This window comes from Salvia hispanica, chromosome 4, assembly GCF_023119035.1.
Source record: "Salvia hispanica cultivar TCC Black 2014 chromosome 4, UniMelb_Shisp_WGS_1.0, whole genome shotgun sequence".
NCBI classification, from domain to species: Eukaryota; Viridiplantae; Streptophyta; class Magnoliopsida; order Lamiales; family Lamiaceae; genus Salvia; species Salvia hispanica.
Window position 1 is genome coordinate 32992172 of NC_062968.1, and position 26694 is coordinate 33018865.

At 33.2% G+C, this 26694-nt stretch overlaps 4 protein-coding genes and 1 non-coding gene across 8 annotated transcripts; 1 reads left to right on the forward strand and 4 right to left on the reverse strand.

The window, feature by feature from the left end:
- Nucleotides 1-482: 482 nt before the first annotated feature.
- On the reverse strand, nucleotides 483-7968 carry LOC125220934. The gene is made up of 12 exons (XM_048123061.1): nucleotides 7907-7968; nucleotides 7395-7508; nucleotides 6498-6774; nucleotides 6060-6437; nucleotides 5371-5449; nucleotides 4600-5021; nucleotides 3859-3925; nucleotides 3276-3460; nucleotides 2430-2496; nucleotides 2157-2289; nucleotides 1041-1175; nucleotides 483-912 (listed from the first exon to the last, which is right to left on the reverse strand). Exons 1-12 carry the CDS (start codon nucleotides 7966-7968, stop codon nucleotides 750-752), a joined length of 2082 nt encoding a protein of 693 aa, XP_047979018.1. The 3' UTR covers nucleotides 483-749.
- An 808-nt stretch (nucleotides 7969-8776) lies between these two features.
- LOC125222814 lies at nucleotides 8777-9866 on the reverse strand. The gene is made up of 3 exons (XM_048125641.1): nucleotides 9740-9866; nucleotides 9233-9414; nucleotides 8777-8959 (listed from the first exon to the last, which is right to left on the reverse strand). The coding sequence occupies exons 1-3, from the start codon at nucleotides 9765-9767 to the stop codon at nucleotides 8906-8908; spliced, it is 264 nt and encodes an 87-aa protein (XP_047981598.1). The 5' UTR covers nucleotides 9768-9866; the 3' UTR covers nucleotides 8777-8905.
- A 3559-nt stretch (nucleotides 9867-13425) lies between these two features.
- LOC125222815 (transcription factor TRY-like) lies at nucleotides 13426-14308 on the reverse strand. 3 transcript variants are annotated; one of them, XM_048125642.1, is made up of 3 exons: nucleotides 14150-14308; nucleotides 13854-13941; nucleotides 13426-13761 (listed from the first exon to the last, which is right to left on the reverse strand). In XM_048125642.1, exons 1-3 carry the CDS (start codon nucleotides 14205-14207, stop codon nucleotides 13635-13637), a joined length of 273 nt encoding a protein of 90 aa, XP_047981599.1. In that variant the 5' UTR covers nucleotides 14208-14308; the 3' UTR covers nucleotides 13426-13634. The 3 variants fall into 3 exon arrangements, with proteins under 3 accessions (XP_047981599.1, XP_047981600.1, XP_047981601.1); XM_048125643.1 differs by lacking the exon at nucleotides 14150-14308 and adding an exon at nucleotides 14062-14104; XM_048125644.1 differs by lacking the exon at nucleotides 14150-14308 and adding an exon at nucleotides 14025-14054.
- A 3960-nt stretch (nucleotides 14309-18268) lies between these two features.
- Nucleotides 18269-18488, forward strand: LOC125185816. Its single transcript, XR_007170311.1, has one exon. It is a non-coding gene; the product is annotated as a small nucleolar RNA U3 (small nucleolar RNA).
- Nucleotides 18489-22028: 3540 nt separating this feature from the next.
- LOC125223542 (histone H3-like centromeric protein HTR12) lies at nucleotides 22029-25940 on the reverse strand. 2 transcript variants are annotated; one of them, XM_048126737.1, is made up of 7 exons: nucleotides 25789-25940; nucleotides 25647-25675; nucleotides 25493-25529; nucleotides 25238-25362; nucleotides 23460-23534; nucleotides 22593-22668; nucleotides 22029-22396 (listed from the first exon to the last, which is right to left on the reverse strand). In XM_048126737.1, the coding sequence occupies exons 1-7, from the start codon at nucleotides 25838-25840 to the stop codon at nucleotides 22341-22343; spliced, it is 450 nt and encodes a 149-aa protein (XP_047982694.1). In that variant the 5' UTR covers nucleotides 25841-25940; the 3' UTR covers nucleotides 22029-22340. The 2 variants fall into 2 exon arrangements, with proteins under 2 accessions (XP_047982694.1, XP_047982693.1); XM_048126736.1 differs by having other exon boundaries at nucleotides 25493-25532.
- Between the last annotated feature and the right edge of the window lie 754 nt (nucleotides 25941-26694).

Consider the following 26694-nt stretch of genomic DNA (forward strand, 5'->3'; position numbering starts at 1 on the left):
TATTCTACTATGGTGTAATTAAAGTGTAATTTGTTTACTTAGTTAGATTTAAAACTGAAATAGTTACATACTATTAGATTTCATTGAAGTTATTCTGCTGACAACTTTTTAAAAAATTGAGAACTTCGAGAACTAAAAATCATATCTCTAATGTATTAATATCAGTTATTGAGATTGAATCAGAAATTTATATAAACTCATAAACTGATATTCAGCGAACTGCACAAGAAGCACCTAACATTACGATTGAGCAAAAATATGAAAGACGGAAGAGTTAACCCTAGTTGAGGTGCTAAGGTTGGGAAAAAACGTGAATGGGAGAATAAAAGATTTATTTTTCAATATTTTGACCTCTAATTGGATCTATTATTTATAGAATTCCGATCCTGCTTGATTCGACTTTTATAACTCCGGAAAGAATCAAAAAGAAAAGTAGGCTTTAACTTTGCCTAGCGAGAGATAAACAAACTGAACGATCGAAAGGAGAAAAGAGACATCAAACCCAAGTTGAGACAACAAAACAAAGAGAACCGTGAGTGAGAAGAAAGAATATCTTTATTTCTCAATAATTGACCTCTAATGGGTTTTATTGTTTATAGAACCCGACCCTGCTTGATTCGACTCTTACGTCTTGGGAAAGAATCAAGAAGAAAACCCAAGAATATTTGAATAAATCTAATCCCAACATAGTTCAATGATTATACTGAAAATAATGCAAAAAACGATAAAAACAATTCCAAGGAATTATTTTAATGAAAACTAAAGTCCTTGTACTTAGCGGGCCGCCCGCTATTCCTCCTGGGTCGATAACTCTTCGGGGCTTCATCCTTGATTGCATCGGGCTTGGGAGTTGACTGTGCGTCGGCTAGTCCGTCTTCTACTGATGTTGGCTGCGCATTAGTTGGGACGTCCCTATAAGAAAACCCGAGAAGATATAATTAAATTTAAACTAATTGAGCTCGAAAATATCCAAAAGATAATAAAACAAATAGATAAAGTTTGCAAAAAGATTTATTTATCATGAAGTAAAATCCTTATACATCGTGGGCTTCTTCCGTTTAGGCCGAGTCTTCTTTGGTCCTTTAGACGTGGCTGCTGCGGTCTCTTTCACCGCAGGAGTTCTAGTCCCGAGCTTTTGTTTTTTGGTGGGTTCCACCGCTGCTGGTGTTGAGGTCCTATCATATTAATTCAAAAACTATAATGTCAACTGATATCAATGTATTTAAAAACTAATATAGTTCTACGTTCTAACTTAAAAAAGTTCTATCATCACCCATCTCTCCTAGTTCTCATAATATAAATATATTATGCTGTTAAATAGATAAAATATTAACTCGTGAACTAGCAAGCATACAGATAGATTTCGATTCCTCAATGCGCTGGCAATGAGTTGGAGGTGAAGGTACACCTCGTTACAACTAATTATATACCAATACAAGTATATGTTTATGTTGAAAAAGTCTAACTTGTTGACATATTTAGGGAAATTATATTTCTTACCACAATTAGTGGCTACTCTGTATCCTAAAGGCCAACAACCCTATTTCCAAATAACTATTTGAAGTATCTTAAATAAAGACAGACAGAATCTACTATTATCATTATAAAAAAACTGTAGCATATTAAATTTTTGAGAAAAATCACTTAGTACTCCCTCTATTCCGGCTAAGATGACATATTTCTTAGTCAGCACCAAATTTTAAGAATTAGTGGTTAATGTGTTTAATTAGAGATAGAAAATATGAGTGTAAATATTAAATAGAGAAAGAAAGAGAGTTAGATATTTAATTGGGGAGAGAATAAGTGGTTGTGTGTATTAATTGGAGAAAGAAAATTTCTAAAAATTGAAGAACGTGTGTCATCTTAAGTGGAACGGAGAGAGTACTAAACTAGCTTATTTTCTTGTGAAATTTATTTTTTTCAAACCTAATTTCATGATTAATAAACAGCTAAACTTCTTGTGTTCAAGCTTTTTTACAACACAATCAAAACCTAATAGCATCGTAGTTAGCAAATTATCTCATCGAACCTTCATCCCCGACTAAACTCTACTCAAACTAAGTGTGCCCGAAGGTACCAGTTATGGGTTCCGTGAACCGAAAACAAAAGTTTCAGCCTAGTTGAATTATTTAAGACCACTAAACCCTTACTCATACCAAGTGTTGCGCATTTCAGAAATCATCTTAGCAGCAGCGGTCTCCCTCGCTACATGAGGATGAGACCCTACACCACCCTTTGCATGAAGCTTGAAATCTTTTCCTGTCACCGTCACAGATGACAGGAATCCACCTACAAAAACAATCAAGACTTCACAATTTGCCAAAAGAATAAATAGCAATTGAAGTGGTGGGACATCACGAACAGTGAAAACGAAGAAACAGTAAAAAGAAGTTCGTTGAGAAGGAAAGGATCAGATGACCATGTCTCACCATCAGAAGGTATAACTTGAAACTGGGGCTCTCTGAAGTCATTCCTATGACATGTATACTCCAAATCCTATCAAGTGAAATATTATTAACGATGTAGGAAATGACACGAAAAACGGCAAAGCAGCTGGTAGTTCAAATGCATAAGAAATTTTTGCTAAATTTCAAAATAATGGGTCTTAGGAATGATTATAAGTGGCAAGTATAGGATAAGTCTCAGATGAGACCAGATGAATAGAATGGGTGGAATTATCACAACGAAGAGACCAACTAATTTTCAGTTGCAACAACTATAGCCTGCCTCAACAAATTAGTAGTTCAAAAGGAAAAGAAATTCCAAATATCCGAGAGCAACAATGTTAATACATCAACTGAATCACTTCACGCCAATCATGGGAGATGCAGGAGCAATTCCATTTCCAGGACAATTATAGCACTTAGCATACACAACTATAATGATGTCCAAATTATATCGAATAGAGAAATACATTTAAGGACCACTTAGGGACCAAATCACATCGAATAGAAAAAAAACTTTTATGGAGACTGTCTACATTATTACATTATGTAATGCTAAGTTGGTGTCAGAAGTTTCAAGTAAACACCAAAAGTTTAAATGGATTGAGCACTTGTGAGTTTGTCACATCATCTAATCCTTGAAATACTCTGTCTTATGTATTGTAAATCAAAGCTATCACCCAAATAGAATAATGATAAGCTTACTAATGCAGGATACTACAACAATTGTTCTCGTGATCATTAACATAAGAACCTTATGACTATTGTAATGACTTCCTTTCTGCAGATAAAAAGAAAAGTTTACATAAATCCCCGAAGAAAGAGACTCACTTGACATGATGACTTTCCAGGAAGATAGACTTCGGATAATCTGGTGGGATTCCCATGCTGAGAAATTCTGTTTTCACCTGGCCGATTACCATTATGGTGGACTTGTGTTTTTTTCTCCACTAGTGAGTGAAACTTACCACTAATGATAGAATTGATACATTGACGAGCCAAGTCAGCGTCTCCACCTAAATTTAAAATGACATAAATTTTACTTTCTATGTAGACAATGCTTATAGCATGGATTAACCATAACTGTAATTCATATCATAGGATTTCTAAATTACAATTTTATTACAAAATGGATATTTGTTTGTTCGTGCAATAAGCCATAAATTAATTCAAGCATAACTAGGTAAACTCAATTATTCATTTTCCCTGTGGTTAAACTACATAAAAAGTTTTAACCGGTTAGCAGCATAAAATAGGGCATATAAACAACAATTTGGTTGCACATGTCATATCTTTCTTTATGTCACGAGAATAACTTTAAAAACAAATACATGAATTTACAAGCAAAATGAGAATTATCTCAAAGTCATAGACACAACCGCCATTGATAAATAAGGTATAAAAGGTAACTTACCCAATATTCTGTCAAAATTATCTTCACATAATGCTAGTTCATCCACCGTGTTGCAGAGTTGGGAGTACTGCCAAGGTAAGTATTGTTACCAGAGTATCTTTGTATGCATATGAATCAGAAGTCATACACTTATCGAGCTATTTGTCCAACTTTTAGGAGCCATTCGGTTGCAATGACTAATTATCATATGATAATCCATCTAGGATTAAGTTGTGAGATTATTTTAGTTGGGGGGGGTGGCTATGACTAATTAGCACATGATTATCCATCTAGGATTAAGTTGTGAGATTCAATCTCATGAACCAAACATAATGCTTGTTTAATCAGGAGATATAATCTTGCAAATCGAACAGCCCCTATAAAATTATACTCTCCCTCCACCCCTTAAAACATTGCCCAATTTGCTATTATTATCTGGCCTCAAAACATTTCCAATTCCATTTTTGGTAACTACCCCACCACTAACCCTTATGTTTTCTCCTTACTATATTTAGAATTAAATAGGATACCCCAATAATAAATGGGGGCACCATTTTCCACTTATTACAAACTTACCTAACATTTATTAAAACTCATGCCAAAAAGTAATAAACAATGTTTTAATGGATGTATAGAGAGTATTAAATATGGATAGAGAAGCCAATCTTTCAGAGTTTAGTAGTAGTAAATACTGATAGATAGCATGGCATAGCTAATGCATATTGAAAGAGAGATCATGGAAAAAAATTATCAGAAGATTACCAGTTCTTGTATTTTTCTATAAATAAGTGTTGATGCACTCTGCACCACGTCCAAAGCTGATGTAGCCTGTGCTCCTAAATCGAGCATACAATTATCCGGAAACAGTACTAGCTGGTTTTCCTTCATTTCTGCCTGAAGTTGAGCTCGTTGGTTCTTATTTGAAGCAGCACCAGTTTGGTTATCCATGGTAGTAAGATAACCCTCATCTCTGGATACCTTCTCATATCTTCTTTGAGGCTGATTTGACCTAAGAGAATCCAAAGGACCTTGTACTTTTACATTGTGCTTAGTTTTAGCCTCAAGCGGAGCTCGTTGGTCCCCTGATGAAGTACCACCAGTTTGGTTGCACGTCTTAGTGAAATAACCCTCAACTCCACATACCTTCTCATCTCTTTTTTTAGTAAGATTTGAATGTAAAGAACCTGCCATATCCTCCTAGTAAATTCATTAAAGGCATATATAAGTACACTGAAACTCAAGCTCAATCTTAATTCCAACATAAAAGAGTGGGATCTATTCTTCTTTTAGAAGAATATAGGATTTGGGCACCCAAAATGGGAGCCTTTTTTTTATTTCTGGATTTGGGGCTCCCGCATTTCGGAAACTCAGGCTTTAAAGCCGAGTTTGAATTCAGCCCCGGGCTTCACAAACTCGGCTTCAACTGAACTTATAATCAAGGCAGAGGGTTTCTCCTCATTCGGGAAGGCGAAGTGGACAAATAGCAATATAATAATCACAATACATATAAATAGCAAGGAAGACAACTTTTACCGGAGGAAATCGCCTGAAAATCGCCTATAATCGCCTCCAATCTGCCTCCATCTCGCGCCGCCAGAATGATGAGAAAACCCTATGTCTCGATTATAAGTTCAGTTAAAGTCGCGTTTGTGAAACTTGGCTTTAAAGTCGTGTTCGTTATAGGCAAGACTAAAGACGCATTACTCAGTTTTAAAGCCGAGCTTCAGAAACGCGCCACTACCAAATCTGGAATTAAAAAATAAAAGGTTTCCATTTTGGGAGCCTAAGTCCAATATTCTCCTAAAAGAAGTAAAAATCCATAAGTGTTGCTGAAGGTAGACAGATGACAAGTGCATATAGTCACAGAGAATTGTCCAAGTATTGGTAGTGCATGTAACCATCTGGACCAATTTTCATGATAGTTACTAAACTATCAGTCACATAAAAATTGATACGGTTAAGCATGCACCTAGATACTACAGAATATCACTAAAGACTATTGTGACACTTCAAACTACATAGAGTGTATGTTTTGTTTTATACATTTTCTATCAAATCATGTGTGAATCATCAGGTTCCACCGCGCATTTACTGCAAACACATGAGTTTCTTTCCATTTTGATGAGCATGTAACTTTTTACAATTTCAGTTAAAATTCTGCATTTAATGGAAACCACTATCACCACATAAGAATATATTACATAGTAAAGTCGGTTTCTTACCTTTATATCTGGTACAGCTTCTTGAAGTTGTACTGTATATTTCATCCTTTTATGGTAATAAACTCTTATTTTTGTATTTCGCATTTCGTTATCTTCACTATCTGTGCAAGTATCAGACAAGTCGTTTCTATTTGTAGTCTTCACCAACCTTGGAGGACTAGATAATATAACCTTGCAACATTCAACTCGTTCTTCATCTAAATTTTCAGGACATGTTCTCCTTTCGTTGTTTTTACCAGAATCACCAACATGTTTTTCTTTTAACTTCTCTCTCAAACTGTCCTCTACCACCGTGTTTCCAAACAGTTGAATGGAAGGATCAGTTACAGGATCATCACTCACAGCATCTGCTTTTTCAAGGATGTTTGTGCTAGCCACCTATGTAGTAGGATCTGCAATATCACACCCTTTCTCAATCTCCTCCATAGCATTATTAACTTTCATCGGCATCTCATACACGCCTCTCGAAAGGCTAGCTGATAAACCCTTGTCGGGTTGCTCACTACCATCAGCTAAGTTCTCAAGATCTCCATTTTGACAATCCAGAATTTCAAATCTTTTGATGAACTTGCTTGTGAGATTAACATATCTTTCTGTGCCCTGAAAGATATCAATGGGACTAGCTACTTGTCCAGGAGATGAATCGAAAAACTTGTTATTGCTATAATGATTCTGTCCTTCTTTTTGGTCAGAAGAGGTCACTCCCATCTCCAGCCTGTCATTGACAATATGATTCAAGTCATGCCATTGTATCTCAAAAAAAATACTGATTTTGTTTACAGCTGCTCATGATGCTTTGAGCATAGGATTTCTTAAACTGAAAGTGAAATCAATGAACATTCTCCTCCATTATAGAAACTGAGAGTTCAAAGCTATTACCACCAATACATTAATGATTTTGCGTACTTGGTTCAAATATAAATGTCAATAATAAATTATGAGAGCCGAGAATATTTCAATTCCATCTTCACATATAGTACATCACAACAATCACTAGATGATGACAACATTGAAAAAGGAACTGTAAGATTATTATGTTGCACAAAAACCCACACATGAATAGTTTCCAAACTGCTCTCTGAAACTTCCCCTCATACATAAACATTAGGTAAATAATTTTTAGACCTGATCACCTATCTACATAATGTTTTACAGATCTACATGGGCTCAATTGATAAAACAAGCTATATTCAAATAAAATCATTTTCAATATGCACACACACAATTACACAATTTTCATGTCCATACTATAAACGGCAGGTCCATTTATGTTAATAACAAACACATCAACAGAAGTAGAAGAAGAATGTGTGAACCGATTATCATTATCCGTACCTCGATAGCCAGCACCAGATTATCCCCATGTAAGGAAGCATGTGATATAACTTGATAAGGGGGGTAGTTTTCCACGAACCATTAGCACATTTTTCTGCTAACGGGCCCTGCACACTGAAAATATGCAAATCTGTTAGTTATCAGAATGCCGACTAACACGGTAGCACCAACCTTCTAATTAAGCACAATATCAATAAAATGTTCCAGACTCACTTAACCTCCTCTCAGCAGTCCATTAGTGTCATTCATAAAAAAGAGGCATAAAGGAAGGCCATCCTCTTTGAGCTAACAACTAGAATTAAACTAACATTTAGTTTTACAGAGAAAATGGGTGATTGAAGTCAAACAAAGCTTACTGCATAACAGTTCTTTTGACATAAGAAGAGGCATAAAGGAAGCCCATCCTCTTTGAGACTAAGCAACAGTAGCAATCAATGAATTTCCATCAATAAGTCGTTTAAATATCACACCACAATGAGTAGCACGCCACTGGAAAGCACAGCAGGACTGACCACTCAACAAGAAACTTAAGAGGAACTTGCTTGTGTTCATCGAATGATCCACGGAATTGCATTATATAAAACCAAGCAGCTGACTTTTCTTTACTTAAGGAATATGTAACATGGGTCTCCAAGACCTCAAGTTCAGAACTGCTGATTCCTGTTCCATGTAAAAAAAAGTGAGGCTTAAGTTTATCCAAAATGAAGGTATATCATGCACTCTTTTGCATTACCCATTCAGAGGCTAACAATGCATTGGTAAAGACAACATATGTGATAATTTCTAGAGAAAGGTAATTTGTGAGTTTATACTTAACCATTTTTCCTATAAATGTAATATCTGCTTGGCTTAAGGAGTTATCTTTGATTTTTCTATCCATAAATTACCAAATGATATTCATTCATTTTAAAGAATGCTACTTCTACGAAAATCACTTTAGAAGGATCTATAGCAAACTAAGCAGGAGAACACTCAAAGTGACAATAGCAGTTCAGTAGTTCACATTAAGAATTTTTTAGTTTGACAGAATAATCATAAAAGAACATGATAATTGCCATATCAGTGACATCCTTCACAACATCATACCCCAGCTGTAGAAACTCTGTATTAAAAGTTAACAAATTATCTCGCCTCCTCTTGTTACCAACTTTATTTCCTGCTGATAGTTCTGGAGGAATGATAGACACACTGAGCTCTTTTTGAATAAGTGATAATGCACCTTCAGTGACAGCATCAGATTGGAGAATACAATTTTCCTTCTTCGAATCAATTAGCAGCACTGTCAACTTATATATTGGCCATCCTTCCATCTTAGGAAAATCTCTAGACGCGTCTAAACCTAGAGCAGTATCACATGCACACTGAATTGCTCTCTCAGTGATTGAAAGCCGGTCTTCAGTACCATACATCACCTGCGGTTCACTTTCCTTCATCATCTTCATGAACGCAATCAGAGGAGGCCTGATGACAATGGCCAACTTGCAGAAATCCACAAATTCAAGGAATACTAGCTACTGTTTCTGCTTCCTGTGGTAGTAATTGTACAGCAAAACAACTGCATGCATCTGGTGCAATGAAAATGAAAAAGGGCAGATGCCATCAGAACCCATGAACGAAAGCAAAACAGATATATTGGGTATAAATTTTCAATACATTTGTATTGCATAACAGTCCTTCAAAATACAAGTTCGACATTTTCAAGATAGGACTACAGAAAGGCCACTGTTTATGTTCAAGTTCAAAATGTCATTGCTCCTTCAAGACCGATCCCCCACTCTCTTAATGATCTATCTACACAATCTCATGCAAAGAGTTAAAAGAGGCAAATTAACAGTGACCTGTTTGGCAACAGTTATCTGAACATCTTCTGAGGGAGGTACACTAGAGACTCTCAAAGGCAAAAGATGATCAACTAAAGTCTCCAACAACGCTTGCACCATATCTTCTGTAGGGCTCACCGCCCATCTTAACCCACCCTTTTCTGCAGCTGATTCTGAATGGGATGCCATTGTAATACCTCCTATCAACGAATAGAAAGAGAACACATAAAGAAACAGAGAAACACACATAGAATTTTGCCTAGCTCCCCAAACATAAGCCTTAAATTGAGCTAATCATTTTCTAAAGGGGGAAGGGGGTTAACCCTATAAATTGAACACATTTTCTAAGCAGATTATTAATAAGATATATATAAACCATTGCATGCAAACACAAACATGCAAAATTAACGGCAAAATCCCCCAATTACTATATATGTGTGATTGCAAAACAACAACAACAACAACAAAATCCTAAATGGCCAAATTGGAGCAATGGAAACAATGCATGACAAAAAAGGGAATTACCAACGAAAGGTTGCATCAGAGCTTCCATTCGCCTCTGATTAGCAATCACCGATTTACTGGGGTTTTTGTAGAAAAGAATAATTTTTTAACAAAATGTGTGTTTTTCATAAAAACTGCGCAACCTGTTTCAGAACAATACTCAGCTGTTTTCCTTATTCAGTGAAATAACTTTTAATGATTCCCTGCAGCTTCTGAAACTGAGGCGACTTGATATTGCAATTAATGCTTACTGTTAATTTCTGCATAGATTTGAAGATATATATTTTCCACTTAATTTTGAAAGTTCTTGCTAATCTAAATCAAATAATGTGAGATGTACATTTCTTTTTATATGCATGTTCCGGTTCTTTTTATACTCTTTATTTACATATACTGCTTCTACCCCACAATAAGAGTCCATTTTTGTCATTTTAGTCCGTTCCACAATAAGAGTTCATTTTTACTTTTATTATAAATAGTAAGTAGGTCATAGTACATTTTATTAACTCATTTCATTCACATTCATTATAAAACTAATAAATAAAAGTGAGAATCTTACTCCACTAACTTTTTTAATTCATTTTTCTTTATATTTTTAAAAATTCGTGCCAAATCAAATGTGGATTCTTATTGTGTGACGGAGATAGTATATGTTAATATTCACATTTCATATTTTGTATATTGAGAGAGGTCATTATAGATTTTTTTTTTTTGTGCTGACATTTAATATAGTTTGATATTTAGAGTTAAGATTTAATAGTATTTGGTGAATCAGAGCTCTAAAACTCAAAGGAAAGCAACAATCTAGCGAGCTCAATGGAAGTTCTATTTAGATTTTTTTTATTAAAGATGATCGGTTTTGATTCTATATCTATTCTTATTTCTACATTTATTATTAGAACGTTTTAAACTCTCGAACTATCAGTTGGAAGAGAAGCGTCTTGCTAATTATGCCGTAAAGTTTTTATTTAGGTTCAGTGGCGGACCTACGTGTAGTTGTGGGGGTTCCTTGGAACCCCCACCCATTTGGCTAATTAGTGTAGTATCTATAATTATTTGTAATTTTAAAAGTATTTAGTTAGCACAGTTGGTTTTCGACTTGGTCATGAAACCAGTTGGTGGTGGGGTCGATTGCCATTGCAGGCATTCTTCATATATATTCTTTGTCATTTTAGATTTTTATCTTGTTTTTATTGTTATAAAATATAATAACATATATAATGACATATCATTTGTCTTTACATTCTTTTTATCACTATGATATTAAAACAAAGCAAAAGATCTGGACTAGAACAAAAGAAGTGGTAAAAGCATAAGAAGAGAAAATGCAGCTCAAACTATTTATCTCTTCCATTCATCTTTCTCGTAACTCCGTAATGTGTCGGGTTGTTTCTAGAATCGTCAACATAAAAAATATACAATTACCGTTAATAGTAATTTGGACCCCCCAATATAAAAATCCTGCGTCCGCCACTGTTTAGGTTGGTTATAGTATGTCTCTGATTTAGCATTTGCCAGAACCAGAGACTCAAAATATATCACCAATTAGTCAGGTTTTCATTTTTATAACTTGAGCTTGAGAAAAGTTCGATTTATACTAGGTTATATAATTCAGTAAAGATATTGTTAATGGTTAAAAAGTACAATTGTATTGTTATCTATTGTCATCCAATTAAAAAAGAAAAAAAGTTATTCCAATTTCTTTAAGGTGTGTGTGTAATGTTCAAAGTTTAAACACATGGAATTGTAACGAATAAACACGTGGAATTGTTAGGTCATCGACAACACTATCTCTTATCCATCTCTTAACCCTCTCATCTCTTCATTATTCATAGGACCCACTGTACTTTTCACCTCATCTCTTAACTAAGAGATTAGAGATAGCTAGGGATGTCAATTCAACCCGAAATCCGTGGGCCGGCCCGAACAACCCGGTAATATGAGCGGGTTAGGACTGTAATTTTATTGCCCGAATACAAAACGGGCTAAACTGGTTGGTCCGAATGGGTTGGCGGGCTAAACGGGTTGGCCCGAACGGGTTGTGGGTCGGCTCGATGGGTTGTGAGTTTTAATTATAAAATATTAAGTTTTAGGGATTTTTTATATTTTTGAATCCTCAATTTTCATTCTACACAATCATTAGTCTTATTCAATCTTCATTCTACACTTTTTCACTCGATCCCACAATATTAGCTTTCAAGTTCCATCTCAACTCATTATTGCACCGTCCCATCATCTGCCACTAGTGTCTTACCACCACCAAAGCCAATCAAGACAAAATTAAGAACTAACCCATCAAAATCTTAATATATTTATCATTTTAATAATGATTCATGTAAGATATGATTTTTAATTTTCATAAAGAATTAGTTACGAACAATGTCATAATAATGACACGAACACAAACTTTAATTTATATTGTAGTTGATCGAGATGAAAGGCTTCTTTTCAAGTATTATTGAAGAAAACTATGAAAATTTGAAGATTTTATATGATTCTAAACTAAAAAGAAAAAAGTATCTAAAATTTAAAATCATTTTATAGAAGAAAATTTTGATACAAGAGATTATTTTCAAAAGCTTTTAGGCCCGAATAGCCCAATGGGTTAGCCCAAAATCTGACGGGTTTGGGTTAGGGTTGAAAATTTATGACCCAAAAAATTCATAACCCGGGGCCCACACCCAAATAGCCCGACGACCCGAGTGGGCTGGCCCGAACCCGAACGGGTTAGCCCAATTAACATCCCAAGAGATAGTACATGCATCCCTCCATCTCTTAACCATCTCTTAACTATTCATTCAATTTCATTTTTTATTTTTATTTCTAACAAAATCAATTAATAAAAATACACTTCATTAAATAAAATAAAATTACAATTTAAAATACTAAAAAAAATAAAAATACACATAAATTAAAATCCGAAAAAATACAAATAAAAAATACATAATAAAAAATAGAGTGTTTGATTGAGAATAGAGAGTTTTTTTATGGTGGATAATTTGTGGGAATGATTTGGTATTTATAGAAGTGATTGGAGGCTTAAAAAAAATTTAAATTTTTTTAAAATTTGAAAAAAACGGCTATAAACGGCTAGTATAATTTTTGGGATTTTTTAAAATTTTTATTTTAATTTTTGAATTTTTTCTTAATTTAAAAAAAACAATTTTAACGGATATAAACGACGCCCACTCGCGGGCCGGCGAGAGGGCGTCACGGACGAATGGGAGAGCACCACGTCGCCAAGAGACAGCTCGCGAACCTCCTCTTCCGGAAGAGATAAGGGATGAGATAGAGACGAGATAGGGACGAGATGGAGCTTGCATCGTCTCTTATCCGTCTCGTCTTTGAGAGACAAGATAGAGACAGCTTGGAGATGCACTGTGGATGCACTTAGGAATCGCCATCATATGATTTTATGTCAGATTTCATTCAACAAAAAATAATTTTTGACACCGCAGTCAATGCCAAGTAGGTTAGAGTATGATTTTGTTTCAAGAAAAGTTGCCCTACTTTATTCCAAAACAATCAGTGTGGATTCAACATGTGATTGCTTTAAGCTTAAACAATCCAATTTATAGTGTACTACATGCTACACATGCCTATGCATATCCACATACACACTGAATATTAATTTCACAAAAGTCCATCAATATCAAATGCATTAGTACACAATTTAAAATATGCTGAAATATTTTTAGGCTTACAACTTGCAATTTCAATCATATGTAACTTTCATAAAAACCAGCAACATACAAACAATGGGGCAGTCACTAAGAAAACAACAAGAGATGAATAGAAAAAGAACCCAAAACAACTGCACCCCCACTACCCCTACTAATATAACAAAGGACACATAAATAATTAAAATAACCTTAAAAAAACAACATGGAGTAGATAAAAGGGAATATAAAAAGATCTAAGCCTTTTGTCTCCTATGATATTCCCTCCTTTTATCAGTAAAATTCTCACTATTTCTCATCAACCAAAATCTTTCAATCTCCTCAGCTTTCCTCCCTGGAACTCTCCCAGCTATCAGACCCCACCTAACACATAAAAATAAACCAAACTTTACAAATTGATCATGCTTTTACTAATGAAATAAAATACGAGACTGAAACGCATTCGAGGCTCTTACTTGTCCCCAACAAGCTTGTGCATTCTATTGATGATATCTTCTTCTTGCTCAGTCATGTTCACAAACTCCCATTCAATACTGCTCACTTCTGCATCAAATTAAGACACAAAATCATATGATCAATACTGCTACAGACCAAACAAAAGAACTCATGATGTCAGAAGAGAGAACTCATTTAGTGTATAAATTCGACATCGATTTCTCTTACGACTGATGTGGGACATTGAGTCAGTAACAAATAGCTAGCTAGACATATATATTTGTGGGGGAAGAAGTGATTAATTAAGTATATTCACCTTCACAAAGAGGGTAGTTCCTAAACTTGGATTGCTTCTTCTGCCGACACTTATCCATAGCTAGCTGCAGATAGATCTACTAATCCTTGAACGTGAGAGTTGAGCTGTATGTGGATTTATGATTCAAACTGGATGTGCGTGTGTGTGTGTATATACATATATATATATATATTTATTAAGGATATATATAAGTGTGGGAGGAATAGTAGTGTAAGAATGGAGAATCAGTGGGAACCGCTGGTCCTACCAATCAAATTTGACTAATGGTTCTCCAGCCATAAGGTTGATAAAAATCTCTGAACCAACCAATCTACCAATATCTCATTCTATGAAAAAAAAAATTAAAAATTCATTAATACATATTTATCATTAACGTCAATATTGTTTGTGTCTCAAATTTTAAGTATGGACCAATTTTGGTTTTACTCAAATCATAACTCATAACAATGTGAAATTTTAGTTGAAGAGGATAAGTTTTGGAGACGGCCTATTTGACCATCTCAAATTTGATATGATCATATCAGCATTACATAATTACATTGGATTGAAATATTAATAAATTAGTGAAATCGGATTTAATTAATAGTAATACAGTAAATTGGCGTGCAAAAGCAGAGTTATGTCAAAGTGTGGTAGTTTATACATGCTGTTACTGATAGACACTCCTCTTGCATGTTTTTACTTGTTTTTATATGTTTCATGTAAGATTGTGCTGGTATGTGATGGTTTTTTTAATTTTATTTTATTTCATTAGTATATGGTAGTAATTTATATGCTGTTGCTGATAGACATTCCTCTTGCCATGTTTTTTTTCTTGTTTATAATCTATTTCATTGTTAAGTATTTTGTGCAATTATTAGTATTTTGAGGTAGTTATGGCCATACATAGACAGGCACTCCAAATAACTTACAAAAATGAAATTTTCACGATTATCCTATCGTTCTATTTTCCAAAAAATTACACTGTTAATATAGTAACCAGTTTAAAACACGTTGATAAAACGGCTAGACAGTTGTTCGATTGAAGACTCAGCTAGTTTAATAAGTCAATCGAGTCCTATTTATAAGTAATCAATTTTCAGAAATATCTCGAGAGATAGCTAGGGTATGATTTGAGTAGTGATCTTCCATATGAATTGAATCAAATTGGTCATTATGTCAATAGGTTAATTAATTTCCCATATTTATTTGAGTTTTAGTTATACGGAAAGTGTCCCAAGACCCAGACCTTAGAGTCAAATTATATTCTTGATATTTGCAAACGAAATATTTTGGCTCCATGATTAGTGGAAAAGGTAAGATAAGCAACAATAAAGAAACGTAAATGAGGTGTAAATGATTATTTTTTCTCGCTGTATATATCGCAATAATGGATAGTGTATGAGATATGTATGGGGAGGTCGATAGAGACATCAACCTTATCCATTTTATCAATCAATTTTATTATTTTGTATTGATTGGATGAAGACATAATTATAAAGAATTGGTCATAAAACTTGTCTGGTGATTATATTAATTATAATATGTTAATCTGAAGTGTGCGTTGTATATATTAATTACAATATGTTAATCTGAAGTGTGCGTTGTATATTAATATTATTATTATAATTATATAATATAGTTAAGGATGGAAAATTCACAGGCTTTTAAAGAGGTGTGGTGATTGTCTGGTAAGGCGAGAAAGGGAGTTGAGAATAAACTGACAAAATATGCACGGATCAATAATACATCAATCTATATATACTTATCTTGAATGCTATGATTATTTTATTCTTTCATACATACTGTATAGTGATATTGTGACACACGAAGATTCGGACATAATAATATTTATAGTAATTAAGTGAAGAGGATATGATAAATACAAAGAAAAAATAAGGTGGGAAGAGCCAAATATGGGCTCTCTCTAACTTAATTCAGTTTGAAAGGTGGATGGCTATTTATCCAACCCAATTTTATTGCTTACTGTATATAATAGTATATGGTAGTTATTTTGTTATTATGTGAGTGTGTTACGTATCATTTCAGCCTACTCACGAAAGATACCTTAAATTAGTGGATTTTTCAAGTAGTGGTTGTGGGTCGAGTATATTAGTAGACTAGTATGTTATCGAGAGCTTATTTCTTGGACTAAAAAAAATTAATATCTAATCAGATTTTGGCAACACTATTGCAATTTGACTTTCTAGTCGCTTTCCTTTTTTTTCTTTCTATTATTAATATTTACTTAATCCAATTGTTTAATAATCTATAATTATAGTTCATTGGTCAATGGTCACAATAAAAAAATGAATTATGACGTCTGTGTACTGTGATAGTGCTGGCACCTTGGTTATTTGATAATTATAAATTGACTAAGTATTAATTAAAATATGTAATATATGGATTATTGAATTATAATTAAAACTCATAACGAGGCGTACGTACCGAAAATTATAAAATTCCAAATTTGACTATATTAAAAAAATCCTTCAAATTAAAGTCATGTGGTAATAACTCTAGGCTATTATTTAAATATTAAAATAACTCTACGCTATTATTATAATAAAACATTTGTAAAAAAATATTAGCCGTTTGGCTATAAAAATTTGTTCAAAAATAATTTTTGAAAGTAAATTACAAGTTTATTGCCATTTCGGACGACCAACGCATTTCGAACATTCGCCTTGGCATTGGGCGAGAGGTGCGATCTAAGAATCACACCCACGGCTCAAGTCGGCGGCTCATAGTACATTATAAATACCAAAATTGTTGGAAACACATTCTTAATGGAACATAATAAGTGGAGTACGATTTAATTACATATAAGTATATAACAAATGTAAAATGTGGGGATATTTTTGTTTATTTTTATTTGACAACTTATTAAACGCTTGATTGCTTGTAAAGTTACAAAGTTTACACTAAATTTCGTTTTTAACAAAAACTATTTTTTAAAAAAAAATTACATACATTTTAATAGTTATTCGGAATTTATACCTAAATTAAGTTTCTTCCACATATAATCTTATATTGTCACTAAAAATTAATGACACGTCGTTTCGTACGTGAGTTAACAATCTAGCTATTATGTAGAAAATGGGCTAAAACCCAGTCATAAGTTGAGTATTGAATATAGTTGAAAGTTGAAACTTTGAGATTAAATTTTGATTCTTTCAAAAATATTTCATCCACGTTATTAAACTTTGTTCTTACCGAACTTTAATTAAGTTCAGGCCATATTCCAAAAAAAAATGAAATTTTTTGTGCATTAATTTTGTTAAAACAAAATTGTGGTTTGAAAATCAAAATTGGTGTAAACTTTCTTACGATCAGATATCCTACAACGATTTCAAACGCTCACATTCGAATTTATGATGATATAAATATAAAAAGAGTTGAAAATCACAAGCTAACCGAGGCAATTAATCTCATCGCTTTTCACCAAAATGAAGAGACTCTTAATCATGAACCACATGTATGATGGTGTGGTGGAGGTTGTTCCATGATTTCCTTTCTTAAAAGATTTGAATTAATACTAAATTATCATAAACCACACATGTCTATATTTTTGACTTGGTAGCGACACAAACCTAAGTAGACACGTGATATCATGTTTTCGGGTAATAAGAAATACAGTAATGAGAATGAAAACGATAATTTGATCACTAAATAGTTTCAGAGATTCCGATTTAGACAAATACCAATAAATGTTTGAATTCCTTGATGTTGAGGGTTGTGACATAGTGTTTGTCTGTGCACTTGCTTTTCATCTGTTTTTTGTCCTTTTATATTACTTCCTCCGTCCCACATGAGCATGCACTCTTTTCCTTTTAATCCATCCCATAAGAGTACGCACTTTCTAATTTTGAAATATGTTTTCTCTCTATTGAGGTGTGACTCATTCTCCACTAACAATACTTTAATTATTTTTTCTTTTCATTTCTCTCTTACTTTACCAACTATACATTAAAACTCGTGTCCAAAAAAATGCATACTCTTGTGGAACAAGAAGAGTATGAATTTATGTGTTGGACTTTTTTTATAGTACTAAGAAGAAGATACTTTTTTTAAGACATTTTATACATCAATGTGGAACATCCAGACAATGTATAAACTGTAAACATCCAAACAATATACACGACCTTACTAGAACATGATTTGTTTTATAGGCTCGTATCATTGTATCCTTGATCTCTAAGGAGACAGAAAACCACGTTTGGTGGAATGAACCGTGGTTGCTTGACTAGAGCGTGATTAACCGCACCTCGGGTCGAGCTTTTGGCTCATGGTGCAGCAGATGATCGTTCTTGGCTCGACTCTGTCCAATCAAGATGGGCATGCAGCTGTCTGACAGACTTCCTAAACTCTAGTCTGAAAATATTAAGATTTTTTTATTAAATTTCAACTTGAATTTCTTCTTTCTTCTGTAATATTGATAAAGAAATAAATAAATTCTACTAATATATAACCAGACATCCAATTTCAATTGTTAAATCAAAAATGGAAGGATGAGATTAAAAACACGGTGATCATTGTTAGATATTAGTACCAATTAGTTCAATTTAAGACCGGTTTAGTTCATATAAGGGGTATGAACTTGTATGAACTAACTATCTAAAAATGACATTACATATCATAAACTAAATCGATCTAAAAATGACATTATATGTTATGAACTAAATCGATCTAAAATGTTTGGTTATATAGTTACGCATTATGATTTGATTATTTTTTAACCCCATCTATAAAGACATTTATATTTATGTATGTATCATCACACAAAAGTTAATAATTTCCTAGAAAATATAACTTTGATAAATTGGTAAATATGAATGGGCTGTTGTTTACTTAATTCATATAGAAGTAAGCATCTCCAGTGGATTCACTAAAATGGCTTAAACTCTTGAATGCAGTAGGGGACTAGGCGGCTAGGGTTTGGAGGATTAGAGCTTTTGAAGATAGAATGGAAGAAAAAAGAGTGAAACTAGTACGAACCATTTTATGCAGGAAAGAAATAATTAAAAAAGTAAAATATGAGCTTATATTTGCGTTGAACTTTTAATACAGAATACTCCCTCCCACTGGCAGACGCAGTAGGAGAGGGGAGGGGCTTAAGCCCCTATCCAAATAATTTTTTTAATGATTTTTGCTATTTACAAAATTTTTAAAATGATAGGAAATTAAGTTCAGCACTCACTAAATTAGTGCCATGGAAGATTAAATCGATATAAACTAGGGGATAAAAAGGGCTAAAATAAAAAATTTTAAGTTGCAGAAATAAGCAATTTATTGGTTTCCGGTGTCTTCTTAAAGAATACGATAAAGTAAAAATAATATTATAATAAATTTATCTTTTTTGAGGTCAACGTACATGTAAAGGCGTGCCTACACTTGTTATTAGCGCTTCAAATGAGTAGTTGCAATTTTAAATTTTTTTTATTTTTTATTGATCATTAGAACTTTTTTGGCCGCTAATTTTTATTGTTAATTTAATTCTTTCTTTTCTTTTCTTTTCATTTTTAATTCAAATATGCAAAATAATCTTTTCTATAGTATTAGGAGTAAATATGAATCGTTTCTGTCTTGCAAAAAATATGTTCTTTTCTATCATTCTTTATGATATTTATGAAAATTTGAGAATAAGAAAATGAATATGTAAATATCTTTTGATTAGGTATTTGCTTTATCTGTTTTTTTCAAAAATGTTCCTTATGCATTTTTATAGTTTTTGCAATTGTGAGCTTTTATATGCTATTAATTTCATCCGTCCTTTATTATGTGTCTTTTTAAAAATGTTAAGAAAAGTTGATTGAAAAGAATTTGGAACGAAAGTCCTACTGTTATAGTATTATTAATTTTATAATATAATCTTAGTTAAATGAGTTAATATAATGCATGGTCCATACGCAAAATATAGTAAAATGAAATGAAACATTTAATACGAAAAATTTTAAAATAGAAAAGTGAACATAAATTTAGAGACCCAGAGACTTTTAGTTTCAGACATTACTTTTCTACAACTTCATTAACTCATAGTACATACATTTAATATGAGACATTTTAAAATAGAAAAGTGGAACACATAAGATAAACTTTTTTTAAACAACGTGCATTTTTACAATATAGTTCAGCCCCTACTCGAAAAAAATTCTTGCGTCCGCCACTGCTCCCTCCGTCTCATTAATTATGCAATATTTGGAATCAGCACGAGATTTTATATAGTGTTATTGTGTGAGTTAATGATGATTTATAAAACATTTCAGTTTTAATGGGACAATTCAAAAAGAAAAAGCGTTTCATTTTTAATGGGTAAATGGAGTATTAATTTATTAAAGTCAAAAAGCAACGGCACCACATGTCGGTGGGGGTGGCTCTATGGTGGTGGCCTGGTGGGATGCGAGTGTGGTCAAATCAAATTGGTTGGGTCCGTATCATTTTGCATTTAAAGCGAAAAATAAAGTGCGGACTTGTTCATGTCGGCAGCTTCTAATTATTTTGATATGCATATAATCTTAAGACATGCACTAAAATAGATATATTCAACAGATGCATTTCATAGAAAATAGAAGTATCTAGAAATCATCCATAAATAGGAATTCGATTAAATTCCACAACTACTCTGTACGGAAATAATAGGAATCCAAGATTCAAATCAATCACGTTTGTATTGAGCAAATAAAAGCTGGAAATGGGCCATATGTGAGTTAATTTTGAACTAAGTACACCAGGTGTTGTCTGTGGGCTTAGCTCACTTCCGTGTTTCATTAAATTCTTCATTATTACTATTAAATATTAATCACGATATTGTAATACTACTCCATTTCAATTAAGTTATTCATATTCATTTTTGGTATATGTCAACGGAATTAAACTATATATTTTTTAATAAAAAATAAAACATCTAATTATTGTTACTTTATTCTTTCTTATCTTTTATTACTTTATTTTTGCTCGAATTTTATTTTATCTTCATTTAGTCAACGTAATAGTACTTCCTTCGACCCGGCCTAATTGAGACATTTTTATTTTGGCACATGAATTTAGGTAGTACTGTTTAGTTACTTTAGTTATTAATAATGAAGTAAGAGAGAAAAAAAGTATGGATGAAAAAAAAGAAAACATTAAGAATGAGAATAAAGTAAGAAATAATAAAGTAGGAGAGAGAAAATGTATGAGCGATACGAAAATAAAGTAGGAGAGATGAGTACGATAAGAAAATAAAGTAGGAGAGATGAGTACGATAAGAAAATAAAGTAGGAGAGATGAATACGATAAGAAAATTAAGTAAGAGAAACGGATTGAGTTAATTATTGCCAAAAAAATGAAACGTCTCACTTAGGTTGGGACATATCAAAAACGAAAATGTTTCACCTAGGCTGGGACGAAGGGAGTACAATTTATTAATCTCCATACTCAAAAGAAATATCTCAACTTAATTGGGACAAAAGAGAACATAAAATTAACATGTTATTGCATACTACTCCCTTCGTCCGCCATTAGGAGTGTCATTTATGGGCGGCACGGATTTTAAGAAATGTTAAGACATGTTAAGAAAAATTTGTAAAAAAAAGTTAGTAAAATAGAGATCCCACTTTTATATATTAGTTTTAAATGAAATTTGAGTGAAATGTGTTAATGGAAGGTGAGATCCTATTACTATTTATGGTAAAACTGAACCGGGACTCCTATTCGCGGACGGACTAAAATGGAAAAACGGAACTCCTATTCGCAGACAAATGGAGTAGTAATTATATCAAAATTAATAATGTCTCTATGAATTTAATGCAAATGTTAAATATGTAGTTTGTCAAATCAAACACTCAAATGATGCTTGTAAGAAAATCTAGTAAAGATTTTGCTAAAATAAGGCATTTGGATAACAAAGCAAAAATTCTGATAATTTATGTAACCTCCTCAAGCAATTATAGCCATTTTCGAAACAACAATGATTTTATACAGGAGTCATACAGATTAGGGTAGTTGAGAGTTAAAATGATAAAGCGCTCTACCAAAATAAAAATAAATGAGTTAGCAACATTTCTTGCCTAAATCTTGCTGCAACTACTCTTTAACATAAAAAAAGCTAACTCCTAACTATTTGGGAAATTTAATGACGATGATAAGCACTTGCACATTGAATTGATGCCTACTATTTACCAATGTGTGATTTAGCCAAATAGGCTGAAAAACTCATCTTGCATAGTTGATATCACCAAGGCCTCCCTATACCTCCAATTCGCCGAGCCAGCTCAAAATCCTTTTTCACTGACAAGGATACAAAATAACTTTCAAAAACCAGGAACACATGTTGATCATTTACACATATATGTGTGCGTGTGCACGCAGGAGCCTCGTAACAAATGAAATGCTCTTAAAGACTGTGTGACAGGTTGTACTCATAAGTTCAAGACATAAATGTAGGTATAAGGAACCTAATATAGATGGAAGGAGTAGAACATACTTAGAGTTACACGCTTTGCATGAATGGCACATAGCATTGCCTCTTCAAACAACCTAACTATGCAATCCTCAGCAGCCTACAACAGCAAAGATAAAGACAGTGTACGGTGAGTATCAGAAACATCAACTACCTAAACCTAGTAGTAGTTGCACTTAGATATAATTTCATGTATAGAACCTTTCTAATTTTGGCAAACAATACTAGTATTAATTAGATACTCCTTATAAGAATAGATTGATGGAGTAACTAATAACAAAGCTGGTCGAAGAGTTTATTTATGATATGAAAGTGGCAATAAACAGACATTCAACTATAATATGGCTGTGGTGAAAAGTCTAAAAATTTCAGTCTGCCAAAAAACTTGCTACATTTTCATCATAACTATATGAAGGGAAACTTGAAGAGGAACCAAGTCCAATCAATACTTACAAATACACTGATCCAAAGTTATTACTGGGACTTAAAGCAGTGGTCATGTGAAAATCAAAAGAGGAAATCAGCCAAGTAGCAAAGATAATCCACACTGAAATTGTGTTTAGCTTATTGAAGTGTAAACCATAAAAACAAAAGGATATTCAGAAAGATGCTAATACCTTGCCTCTTTCAATTATTTCTATCTAGTTGGGATTTACAGTTAGAAATCACTTTATCAGCTTACTCACTAACATAATCTCTTTAAGGGTGTTTTAGCCCTGCCTCCAACAATCAGACTAATTGACCTTTTAGTGGAAGTGCTATGTTGGAAGAAACCATCAAAAGAATTCTCATGCAGATTTAAATGTATAACAACTTGCATCAAGGTGCAGAATTGGAGCTTAGGCCTCACATTTTATTTTTCGAAAAGTAGAGTTAATAAGAATTTAGTACCTCCTGAAGAGCCACCAATGCTTCTGCCTGCCAACGTCCTACGCTTGGAGCAAACTTGAAACTGATCTCTTTTACCTGTTACATGAGAGAACATGTGGTTCAATTAACAAAATGAAAATAATCAGCATCATGCAGTGGAAGCATCTGAAACCATACAACTGCTGCAAAAATTATACATGTGATTTAATTTAACCAACTATAGAAACTGCATATGAGAAGCACCAAACATGTGTCCTGTTGTCTGTATAACATTTTACTTTTGCACATGTTTCTCAGCAGAACTAGTTTGAACAGAATCAAAAAATATTAATCAGCTTAATTGTTAAATGTGTTCAAAGTAATCCAACAATGCACTTTGAATGATGTATAACTGTTAATGTTTAATATATTTTCACTATAATGGCGTATAACTGTTAATGTTGAATATAATTTGATCATGTGAAAGTAGTTTATAACTAGATTTTGAGATCCCAACATTATAATATTGATAGGTTTTACGAACAGCACACACCGAGAGACTCTGCCAAACATGCTCAAAATTTCTAATCATCATACTGAGCACAAAGTTTTGATCAAGTGCTTCAGGAAAACTCACAAGCATGTGCCTCAGAGCACACACTTCCATATCATAATCCCAATAGACAATAATCTGTCAACATTCAACAACCGAGGTGGAACTGTTGATCTAATCAATTGTAGTCCTGAATGAGAATTACTAAGCAGGAAAATCTGGATAGTCTGCAGAGAGGCGGCTGTTCATCCACTCTATATTTCACATACTACTATGATGAGACCAAGAAAACAAGAACCAGCAAAAGGAAAACAAGAGGATATTGTTGGTGTCTTGAGATTTCAATTGAGTTGTTTGGAAATAATTAAAGGAGAAGGAGAAATGATTCATCTTGCTCTATGTTTTGTAAATGTAGAAATAATATAACATTGAAAAACACAGCTAGAGTGGCCTAAGGGGCACAGAGTGACATGTTCTAAGCTGGTGAACTATAATTCACTGGTTTGGTATCATCACGATTCACTAGCATATGATTCAAATGTGCAGGCAACCAACACAATTGACCCATTAGACATGAAACTGGTGTAGTTAAAATGAAGTATCTCATAGAAAGAGGAAAAAGGGACAAATCTAGGACATAATTCAAGCAATAACTTTATTTCCACATGCAGAAAAAAATGAGTTCAACTGTTCAACAAAAAACAAATTACAACTAATGTGTCGTCAAACTATCTCAGCAGAAAAGGTAGTTGAACCTAAGATATGCAAATGCAGTCTTCAAGATAAGTGACTATTTATTATCTAGAACACACAGAAAATTGATTCCTTGAGAGCGTCAAGGCCTCTTATGGAAGTCATTCAATGCATTTGCGTAATGTAAACTTGATGATCTTCCAGTTCTATTTACCCCAAGATGCAATACTGCAACCAGAGAAACATGGGCGTAAAACAAGAATGGGGAGTGTTACTTAATATAGTTCATCCACATTTTTCCTACTTCCAAGTAATCGCTTAGTCTAATTTGGGAGAGCACAGCATCCAATGGACTAAAAATAAACTTTCGCTGGCCAAAGATAGAATAGTTAGACGAATATGCCAAGTTCACACCCAAATGACAAGTAAATAAAGAAAAATATTTTTCATTTCCAATCCCAATAATCATCAAATCAAAATGCAGCATATATGTGATAATATTGTAATATCCTAAAAGCCATGGAATCATTAAAGTCTACTAAAGAGTACTGTATGTACAAGTGTGTGACATTACAGTTCGAATGAATGGAGCAGCGGGGATCAAAAGTTTATAAGACTTTTGGTATTTACGAATCTCACGTAACGCTACCGTCCCTGGCCGGTTCCGACGCTTTTTCTTAGCTCCTCCCCCAGTCCTAGCTGAGACAAGCAATTTATCACACAAAATACCATGTTAATTGCACCTCATTGAAGTATGCTATATGACATAACCGCCATTCAAAAGCCATAAACTAGAAGAACTGAAAAAAATCGGTGAAGAAAAACACACATGGTGTTGCACTCCGAGGGCTTCTTCTCCCAGGAGACTGCTGTAAAAATTCAAGCCAAACATTACAATAAAATTTTGGAAACTCAACAGCGCAACAAAATGCTGCCTAAATTAAAAATTAATTAGAAGAAACATTAAACAGATTATGCCATGCCTGTGGAGTTGAAGTTGACGGAGTTGCTTCTGCAGCTCGGATTTAACAAATTGTGGACACAAATTCAAAAGTTAGGGTTTCAAAATTGGAAAGAAGCGACAAAAATTTACAGGAAAATGGTTGCAGTAAAAACTGTGCTCACGAGAGGGTTTCCGGCCGGATGATTTCTTGGCGCTCTGTTTGATTCTCGCCATTGATGATTTTCATCAACAGTTTGGAACTGATACCTTTTTTTCTGCATAAATCGTTTTCCCGCTTCGCTACTTCAACTTTTAATATTTAGTTTAAAATATAATCAACGCGCCTACAACAAATAAAATAAATAACGACGGTAGGCTTAAAATAACTAGTTATTGATTTCAAAAAATAAAAATAAATATTTAACCATTAATCAGCACATAATTTGTTACTGTTATTCATTTGAACAAGTATTACCATTATTGATTATCCAAAAATGGACCAGGGACATTTGTTTTTCAAATTAAAGTCGAATCTATCATATATATAGAAATCACATTAAATAAGTTTTTTTTATATAGGACATGCTGCCTCAACGGGCATATTTCATGATTTCACATCCAATTAAATAAGTTTTTTTTTATATAGGACATGCTGCCTCAACGGGCATATTTCATGATTTCACATCCAATTAAATAAGTTTTTTTTATATAGGACATGCTGCCTCAACGGGCATATTTCATGATTTCACATCCAATTAAATAAGTTTTTTTTTATATAGGACATGCTGCCTCAACGGGCATATTTCATGATTTCACATCCAATTAAATAATTTTTTTTTATATAGGACATGCTGCCTCAACGGGCATATTTCATGATTTCACATCCTATAGCACACGTTCTTTTTCAGTATTAGTTTTAAAATATTTAAGACCAATTTATCATTTAAGACACCTTTCTATTCTTTATGCGTATTACACTAATTTTATTCGACATTTTGCCATTTTATACTTCTTCTTTTTTTTTGGCATTTTATACTTTGTTAAAGTCTGTTTGCAAATTGTGTTGCGTATAAATATGTGAGAAAATT

Excerpts from the sequence above, each read along its gene's own strand:
- LOC125220934 (XM_048123061.1), bottom strand. The coding sequence starts at position 7,968 with ATGCAATTCCGTGGATCATTCGATGAACACAAGCAAGTTCCTCTTAAG. Across the intron at positions 6,438-6,497 it reads TGTATGAGATGCCGATGAAA|GTGGCTAGCACAAACATCCT; the intron begins GTTAATAATGCT and ends CCTACTACATAG. Across the intron at positions 3,926-4,599 it reads ATAGAAAAATACAAGAACTG|TACTCCCAACTCTGCAACAC; the intron begins GTAATCTTCTGA and ends TTACCTTGGCAG.
- LOC125222814 (XM_048125641.1), bottom strand. The coding sequence starts at position 9,767 with ATGGAAGCTCTGATGCAACCTTTCGTTG. Across the intron at positions 9,415-9,739 it reads TCTGATGCAACCTTTCGTTG|GAGGTATTACAATGGCATCC; the intron begins GTAATTCCCTTT and ends ATTCGTTGATAG. Across the intron at positions 8,960-9,232 it reads AGATAACTGTTGCCAAACAG|ATGCATGCAGTTGTTTTGCT; the intron begins GTCACTGTTAAT and ends TCATTGCACCAG.
- LOC125222815 (XM_048125642.1), bottom strand. The coding sequence starts at position 14,207 with ATGGATAAGTGTCGGCAGAAGAAGCAATCCAAGTTTAGGAACTACCCT. Across the intron at positions 13,942-14,149 it reads GAACTACCCTCTTTGTGAAG|AAGTGAGCAGTATTGAATGG; the intron begins GTGAATATACTT and ends AATTTGATGCAG. Across the intron at positions 13,762-13,853 it reads CACAAGCTTGTTGGGGACAA|GTGGGGTCTGATAGCTGGGA; the intron begins GTAAGAGCCTCG and ends TTTATGTGTTAG.
- LOC125223542 (XM_048126736.1), bottom strand. The coding sequence starts at position 25,840 with ATGGCGAGAATCAAACAGAGCGCCAAGAAATCATCCGGCCGGAAACCC. Across the intron at positions 25,363-25,492 it reads CCCTCGGAGTGCAACACCAT|CTAGGACTGGGGGAGGAGCT; the intron begins GTGTGTTTTTCT and ends TGCTTGTCTCAG. Across the intron at positions 22,669-23,459 it reads CATTGGTGGCTCTTCAGGAG|GCTGCTGAGGATTGCATAGT; the intron begins GTACTAAATTCT and ends TTGCTGTTGTAG.